We start from the raw sequence: 8,769 nt of genomic DNA, 5'->3' as shown, positions 1-8,769 counted from the left end.
TAACTGTCATTTTATTCAGTATTAGCTGATATTTTTATTTTTCCACAAATAGTGAGGAGGGCCATTTTCAGATTTACAAGCCTTGATGAACCTGTGATCTGGGTTTTAAATTTGCTTTTATATTTCTATAATTTAGTTTGTATCTATTTTTAATATTGCTTTTTCCATAAGATTAACTTGGTAGGGTAAGGCAATCTTTTCTGATCAAGTATGTAGCTTAGGCATATTTGTAAATGGCATACATTTTTTATTAGAAATAAAAAGAGATGGGTAAAAACTAGCTAATGAGATTACTTTTGATGTTGATCTAAGCACCAGCATCAAGTAACAGTTTAAGGACTGATAATATTTGAATCCTATTTGAAGAAATTGGTTATAGACTTCTGTTTTCTTTCCTAACAAATAAAATGTTTGGAGAATCTGCATACAAGAGACTTCTACTACAGGGTGGCATACCAGGTATATTATCATCTTGAAAGTATTATTGATGTATGCTTATTGTACGCTATCTGCTCAAGTATCACTCATGGTCATTTGATTTCTTGATCATTGTATGTAACTGGACCTCTGTAAATCCTGACCACTCCAAACCAAATGGTCAGGAGAATTCCTGCACAGGACCAAATGGTCCTAGCTAGCACTTTATCAGACCACATTCCTTTCCAGCTCATGTGTTTGATTAATCTCCTCCTCTTTGATCATGTGGTTGTCTATTGAGCCAATGTTAAATCCTATGCCATGTCACATGTTCATTAGCTACCTCCCATTCCACATTCCTTGACACCCCAATAAAAGTTTGGGAGCATGTTCAACTCTCTCTCTCTCCCACCAACAGAAGAGCAAGAAAGCCTTTGTTGTGTTCTCTCTCTCTCTCTCTCTTTCTACTTTCTTCATTCATCTTCCCTCAGTTTCCAATTCTCTTTCTCAGGTGTCCACCCATGAATATATTAATGTGTGGACACAGACAGGCAGACTAGATGTCTCTGAGGTGGCATCTCTTCAAGAGAGCTGCTCAGAGAACCCTTGAGGATGCTCCTAAAGCTGACCAGGGCATCTGTCCCTGGCAATAGGGACTCAATCAGGAAAAAGCAAGAATTGTTCCATCATTCTGAGCACAGATGACTCACCAACCACCTCCCCCACACACACACACCCTCCCCACAGCATGGCACCATCAGTCAAGCAGGGACCACAGAGAGGAAGGAGAAGTGAAGCTTATCAGAGAGGCTCAGGGTGGGGAAAGAGTACAGAGCTGACCCTGGTCACACCATGTGCCTCAGACCAGCTCCAGTTCAGCCTGGGTCCCCTCTCCCACCAGTCTATGAAAGCACCATGACTCCTGCCCTCTCAGTCCTGCTGTGCCTTGGTGAGTCCTCAGCAGACCCCACCCTGGAGGGGTCTTTACCCACCATCAAGTCCAACCTGCCCTCCCACCTCCACTGAGTTGAGGAAGAAACTTTCCTCCACAGAAAGGGAGTGACAAGTCTAAGGTCACACAGCAAGGTGGGGTTGGGAGGAGACAAGCTGGGACTCTTAGAGGGGTCTCCTGGGGTCCAGCCTCCTTCACTCACAGCAACCCTAAACCCTGGCCCTGAGCTGTCTCTGTCCTTCCTGTGGGGATGCTGGGGGGGGGGGGGCCGTGAGCAATCAGGGTCTTCTCTGCCAGGGCTGTGTCTGTGCAAGAGGACAAGGACTCAGGCAGCAGGTGAGTCCTTCCCCCCACAATCCCCCTGCCCAGAGAATAAAACTCAACCAGGACAGGGAGCTGGGGGAGGTCTGGGCTGGGCTCTCAGAGTCTAAAAGGAAAGGGGACCCAATGTGGGGGTGGGGTTCCTACAGAAGGGGGATCCCCTGGACCTAACAGCTCTCCTTCCCTTCCAGATGGACTCCCCAAACCCTCCCTCAGGGCAGAAAATAGTTCTTTGGTGCCCCAAGGGGGAGCTGTGACCCTCAGGTGCAGGGGATCATGGGAGGCTGAAGAGTGGCAGCTGGAGAAAAAAGGAGGATCTGGATGGTCACTGATCAAATCTGTGAGAGGAGCTGGGAATGAGGGCGAGTTTTCCCTCCCATCCGTGACACCATATGATGCAGGGACTTACCGGTGCTTCTACAGAAATTCATTCTACTTGTGGTCAGAGGCCAGTGACCCCCTGGAGCTGGTGGTGACAGGTGAGGCAGATCATACCCACCCCCAGCCCGAGTCCTCACTCCCCCCAGGCAGGGCTGGCTCAGGATCTCTCCAGCCCTGGTTCCCTATCCAGCCCAGCCTGGCCCCAAGTGTCCCTCTGGCTCTGCCCTTCCTGGCTTCTCCCCTGTGTCTGCCTCAGCTCTCCCTCTGGGGTTGGGAGAAGAAAGAATGAATCAGCATTTCTATAGCACCTGCTATGTGCCAGACAAATTACCCTTGTTGTCTCATTGGATCCTCACAACAACTTTGCCAGATCCGGGCTAGTATTATCCCCATTTTACAGATGAGGAAACAGGCAGAGAGGAATTGGCATGCCAGGATCACATAGGTTTTTTTTTTTTTTTAAACCCTTAACTTCTGTGTATTGGCTCCTTGGTGGAAGAGTGGAAGGTTTGGGCAATGGGGGTCAAGTGACTTGCCCAGGGTCACACAGCTCGGAAGTGTCTGAGGCCAGATTTGAACCTAGGACCTCCCATCTCTAGGCCTGACTCTCAATCCACTGAGCTACCCAGCTACTGGATCACATAGTTTTTAGAGCTGGATTTGAACTCAGGCCTTCCTGACTCCAGGCCCAGGGCTCTCTCCACTGCCCCATGAGCTTCTTCACTTAGCTACCAAGTCTCTAAATCTCCTACTCAGGCCTGTCCCAGGGGATCACCCAGGCTCTTCCTCTCCTTCATCCTCCTTCTCATTCTTTCTCTTCTCCTTTCTTCTCTCTCTCTCTCTCTCTCTCTCTCTCTCTCTCTCTCTCTCTCTGTCTCTCTCCTCCCCTCCCTCCCCCCATTCCTTGCCCCGGAGCTGTCCAAGGTCTTTCTCTCCCCTCATACATGTGACTTTTCCTCTCTCAGAGCTGAACCTCCCAGCCCAGCCCAGGCCTCCTCCCAGCCAGATCTGCCCCCTCCCTGCCTGAGGGCTGCTCCGGCTCTAACTCCAGGGTCTCCCCCTCCAGGCTTCTCTGCCCCGCCCTCCCTGGTAGCCCTGCCCAGCTCTGAGGTGGCCCCAGGACAGAACGTGACCCTGCAGTGTCGATCAGCCCTATATCATGACTGGTTCGCCCTGTACAAGGAAGGAGAAGAGATCAGCCACAGCTGGATGCAGAGCCATAGAAGGGGGAATCAGGCCGACTTCTTCTTCCCTGCTGTGAATGCGACCCACGATGGCACTTACCGATGCTACGGCTATTCTAATTCTTCCCCCTATGGGTGGTCCTCCCCCAGCGCCCCCCTGGTGCTCAGGGTCTCAGGTGAGGCAGCCCCAGCCCCTCCCAGCCCCCCACCTCTCCCAAGCTCCCTCCCTGCCTGCTCAGGGCCTGTCCCAGGGGACCCCAGAGGTGAGGGGGAGGGGAGAAGAGGAGGCTCAGAGGGAAGGGCACTGGGTCATCCTCAGAGAATGTAGACAGTGAGGCCTCTCCTCATGACCCCTCTAGACAACCCCCATCAACAGCCTGTCCAGTTGTGTTGGTCCCATATCTAGACAATAGTCTATTCAGCTCCAGGCCTGAGGTGGGGGGTGTGGAAAATGGTGGGGAGGGAAGGCATGTTAAACACCCCCAGCCCCACCCTCTCTTCTCCCTCTCCCTGTTCCAGGCACCACAAAGAGTCCTCACACCACCCAAAGCCATGCAACTCCCCCAGCACTGAAATCCTCCCCACCCAAAGAGTAACTGCTTGCTCTCAGGACAGGCTGGGGGTCTCTCTCTCCCCTATTGTTGTCCACCTTCTGTCTAGGCCTGGGCTGAGCCCCTCTTTCAAAGGGGAAACCAAGGCTCGAGGAGAACTGGAGGGAAGAGACAGGGACAGAGGAAACACCAGGCTGGGGAAGAAGGAAGGACAGGCCTGGTCAGGGAGGGGGAAGATGGCAAGTAGAGAGGGGCAGAGCAGCCTGCAAGATGTCTCAGCCTTGCTCTTCCTGGCCTCCTACAGGAAACCTCTCCTGATCTCCAGCTTCCCCCCCTCCCCAATTGTTAGGGGTCCCACTCCTCAGAGAGGCTGATTTATTTGTGTCTATGAGAAGGAGCCTCCCAGGAGAATGGAAGCCCCTGGAGGGCAGCAGTTAGCTTGGTTATGACTTTGTACCTTCTAGGATTGGTTTAGCACATGGAGGTGAGGGGAAGGAGGGAGCAGGAAGAGAATCGGGGGAGAGGAGAGGAAGGGCTCAGGGGTAGGAGGAGGCAGGAGGCTGCCCCAGACCCTCAGACCCTCCCCTTCCCTCACCCCCAGAGCCAGGCTACCAGCAGGGGAATAACAGGCATCTCCCCAGTTTAGAGGAAGTTCTGGGAGGAGGATCTGAGTGTTTGTGGGAGATGAAACAAGGGTGAAATGGGGGCTCAGGCACAGGACAGCCATATCTCAGTGACCAACTCTGATCCCCAGGTGCTGCTGCCCAGGATTACACTGTGGGCAATCTGGTCCGCCTCATCCTGGCTGGGCTGGTCCTCGTCCTCCTGGGGGTCCTGCTGGCTGAGCACTGGAAGAGCTCCAGGGGGCAACCTATCCAGGGAGTCCTTGACTGAGTACTTAGGCCAGACCAGGCCCTAAGACAGAGGTAAAGGAAAAAAGGAATGAACATAATCTTTTAAAAATCAAATTGAAAAATGTAGTACAGGTCTACGTATATGCCATGCCTGTGTTAAGCACCAAGATACAACTAACCAAAGAGCAAAGACAGAGCCAGAGAGAAGAGAGAGAATTAAGGAGTTCCTGGCTGGCCTCCAAAAACTTAGTACCTAAAATAGAGAGAGAGCCAGGAAAAAGAATTTCATTTTGGGGATGGGGGAATGGAGGCAGGGGGAGGGATGGATGTGCCATAACATATAATATTGTACAATGTACTTACTGTTACTATATTGTTATATTATTATATCATTATGTAACACAGTGATGGTGAACCTAGAACTCGGGTGCCAAAGATGATCCAGAGCACTCTCTGTGGGCACTGGACCACCCTCCCTCCCCACCTCCTACCCAGAGTTCATTGCTAGAAAGGCAGGGGGACTGAGGTGGATCTGCTCCCCTCCCCCTCAATCCCACTCCTGTGCCCAGAAGCCAATGGGAGTGCACAAGGAGGAAAGTGGGTGACTCACAGGCAGTAGAGCTGGAGGGGAGCAGAGTGCTCAGACCACTCCCCTCCCCCTCTCTACACATACTGAGTACATTCCTCACTTTACCCACCCCTCCACCCAGGAACCCAATGGGAGCACTTTCTCCCTCTCCTCTGTGGGGTAAGGAGGGAGGGGCATACCCAGAATGTGGGGGTGGGGGTGGGGCCCAACACTCCATCTCTAAAAGATTCTCCATCACTACTATAGCATATATTGTTATTATACCAACATATATATGAGTACATAGGTTGGAAATACCTTATTATGTGCTGAACTTATCAATTAAACATTACACACACACACACACACACACACACACACACACACACACACACACATATATACATATATATATATATATATATATATATGAATATCTTTTCCTTTATGGAGTTAACAGGGTTTCACTTATATCCACAGTTTTAGCTATCTTGGTCTTCAAAAATATAGAAACATGAGTCATCTGTTTTGGAGGGAAAGGATTTACAATTACAAAAAAAAAAAACAAAACATTAACTACCCAGTAAAACTGAGCATAGTCCTGCAAGGGGGAAAAGTGGATATTTAATGAAAAAGAAGACTTTCAGGCATTATCGATGAAAAGGCCAGAGCTGAATAGGAAATTTGACTTTCAAATAGAAGAACTCAAGAGAACTACAAGAAAGGTAGATAGAAAAGAGAAATCACAAGACAGTCAATAAAATTAAACTATTTACATTACTATGTGGAAAGATGAATCTTGTTACTCTTGGGGACTTCATCATTATTATCAGGGTAGTTAGAAGGAAGATTCAGAGATAGAGGGCATGGGTATCAGTTGACTGTGATGGGATGATATATAAAAAAACAAAATTTAGTGATAAGAAAAGAGGGATGCATTGTGAGGAGAAAGGAGGAGATAGGATTGAATCATTTCACATAAGAGGCATAAAAGAACTTTAACAATGTATGAGAAAGGGCAGCTGGGTGGCTTTGTGGATTGACAGTCAAATCTACAGACAGGAGGTCCTAAGTTAAAATCTGGCCTCAGGCGTTTCCTAGATGTATGATTCTGGACAAGTCACTTAACCCCCATTGCCTAGCCCTTACTGCTCTTCTGCCTTGGAATCAATATACAGTATTGATTCTAAGATGGAAGGTAAGGGTTTAAAAAAATGAATGGGGAACATCAAGGTAGGAGTGACAGGCACCAGTTGAACCTTACTCTCATCTGAATTGGCTCAAAGAAGTATTAACATATACATTTATTGGGTTTAGAACTCTAACTCACCAAAAATGGAAGTGTGAGGGGTAGGGAATAAGAGAAGGGAAGGACTGACAGAAAGGAAGATAAATTGGAGGAGGCAGTGATGAGAAACAAAATGCTTTTGAGGAGCGACAAGGTGAAAGGAGAAAGACAAGAATAATGGAAATAGGATAGAAGGAAACTCTGAAATCATAACCATGAAAACATTTACAGCAGAGTTCTTCAGTGAAAAGCTCATTTCTTACATGTAGAGATTAGAGTCATACTGTTAAGAAAACAAGTCAATCCCCAATTGATAAATGATCAAAGGTTCTCAAAAGGCAGTTTTTTTCAAATGAAGAAATCAGAGCTATCTTTATTCATATGAAAAAGTGCTCTAAATCACTATTTACTAATGCACATCTTAAAAGCATCAAGGTACCTCTTTATGCTATCAGATTAGTTAATATGACAGAAAAGTGAAATGATAAAATTTGGAGGCGTTATTATTAAAAATGATGAGGGCCGTGATCAAAAGGAAGAATAGTATTTTAATAAAAGCCATGCTGATAGAGATAAACTGACCACGCACCTGTAAGAAAACCTATTCCAACCTCACCTCAGCCATTTACCTTCCTCTCTCCTCGAGCTCAGGTAACTAAAGAGAGAGTTCCAAGTCACTACCCCCTACTTAAAACAGTCCCTCACCTTTAATAAGTCATCCAAAACAGGAAACCCATGAAACCCGTTGGACCACGGGAAATGTAGTTTTAAGGACCCCCACAGGTCCACAGAAGTTTGTCAAACACTATATTGAGGTTCAATCCTTCCAAATAGAACCCCAGGTGATTTTAACTAACACAGAGGGAATGTGGGGAAATTAGGATGCAAGTTTGGAAACCAATCCAAAAACAGATCCACAAAGTGTAGAGCACTTTGAAACTCTCTCAAAGAACCATCCAACTGTCCATACCATTTGAGCAGGCAATGCCACTACTAGGTGTGCATCCCAAAGATATCAAAGAAAAATGAAAAGGGCTTATATATATAGAAATATTCATAGCCTCTTTTTGTGGTGGAAAAGTATGAGAAATTTAAAGATTCCCATCAGTAGGAGATGTAAGAGGGGAAAACTAGATATTTAAGGTATGGTTGCCAGAAATCGATTAACTCAATTTCAAAATAAAATAGACCCAAGTAAGGATGAATTTTATGGTGATTTATTTACAATTAGGAATATTGAAGGTAGGGAAGTTGAGAGAGATGTCCTCTGGCCCAGACTAGAGGCCTGAAGCAGGTAGGGATTCAGAGGCCCAGCAGAAGGGCACAGAGGTGAGTTTAACAAGGCTTCTAGCCACAAGGCCTCCTCCAAGAAGAGAGGCCTCTTTGAGGCTAGAGCCTCCAGAAACGCCAAGGAAGGAGAGAGAGAGTCAGCCTAACTTATTCACATGACAATTCAAAGGGAAGCCATCTGAGGTCTCACCAGAGATCCTTCCACACCAAATTCAAAGCACTAACTGCCTCCACAGGAAGTTACCGTCATATTTACAAGATAGCATCTTTCCTCACTTCCTGCATCCACCTCCAATTTCAAGTGGACAAATGGCAGCCTCAACACTGTTTTGGACTGCCCAGGGGCAGTCTCTTGTTTTTGATTTGTCACGTACTATCACGTGTGGGTCATGGACCTCCCCCTCCCCACTTAATTCTAAGTTGGGTGGGGTGACTATTTCTGGTGGCTAAAGTCTAATGAGGGTGAGCTAATTCCACTTACACAGAGAAGGGCTAAACCACATGTAGCATATGATTTTGATGGAACAGTACTAGGCTATAAAAAAGATGAGAAGATACTTGAAGAGAAATCTGGAGGAAGTTACATGAACTGATACAAAGTGAGGAGAGTAGCCCCTCCACTAAGGTCTTGCTAAAATTGCAGATTAATAAGGAGAAGGGTGTGGTATACCAAGTATATTCTTATCTTGAAAGAATTATTGATGAGTGGTTATTGTAAGCTATCTACTCAAGTATCACTCATAGTCATTTGATTTCTTGATCATTGTATGTAACTGGTACTCTGTTAATCTTGAGCATTCTCCAAACCAAATGGTCAGGAGAATTCCTGAGCAGGACCAAATGGTCCTAGCTAACACTTTATCAGACCACATTCCTTTCCAGCTCATGTGTTTGATTAATCTCCTCCTCTTTGATCATGTGGTTGTCTATTGAGCCAATGTTAAATCCTATGCCATGTCACAT

General features: G+C 46.9%; 1 protein-coding gene across 1 annotated transcript; it reads left to right on the top strand.

The window, feature by feature from the left end:
• The first annotated feature begins 1,332 nt into the window (after positions 1-1,332).
• LOC123240820 (leukocyte immunoglobulin-like receptor subfamily A member 5) lies at positions 1,333-4,700 on the top strand. Its single transcript, XM_044668535.1, has 5 exons — positions 1,333-1,366; positions 1,667-1,705; positions 1,882-2,169; positions 3,138-3,431; positions 4,561-4,700. The coding sequence occupies exons 1-5, from the start codon at positions 1,333-1,335 to the stop codon at positions 4,698-4,700; spliced, it is 795 nt and encodes a 264-aa protein (XP_044524470.1).
• The last annotated feature ends 4,069 nt before the right edge of the window (positions 4,701-8,769 follow it).

This window comes from Gracilinanus agilis, chromosome 3, assembly GCF_016433145.1.
Source record: "Gracilinanus agilis isolate LMUSP501 chromosome 3, AgileGrace, whole genome shotgun sequence".
In the NCBI taxonomy this organism is placed as follows: domain Eukaryota; kingdom Metazoa; phylum Chordata; class Mammalia; order Didelphimorphia; family Didelphidae; genus Gracilinanus; species Gracilinanus agilis.
The sequence above is the reverse complement of the archived record's forward strand: the minus strand, read 5'-3'. Positions and strand labels throughout refer to the sequence as shown.

Excerpts from the sequence above, each read along its gene's own strand:
- LOC123240820 (XM_044668535.1), top strand. The coding sequence starts at position 1,333 with ATGACTCCTGCCCTCTCAGTCCTGCTGTGCCTTG. Across the intron at positions 1,367-1,666 it reads CTCAGTCCTGCTGTGCCTTG|GGCTGTGTCTGTGCAAGAGG; the intron begins GTGAGTCCTCAG and ends CTTCTCTGCCAG. Across the intron at positions 2,170-3,137 it reads CCTGGAGCTGGTGGTGACAG|GCTTCTCTGCCCCGCCCTCC; the intron begins GTGAGGCAGATC and ends CTCCCCCTCCAG.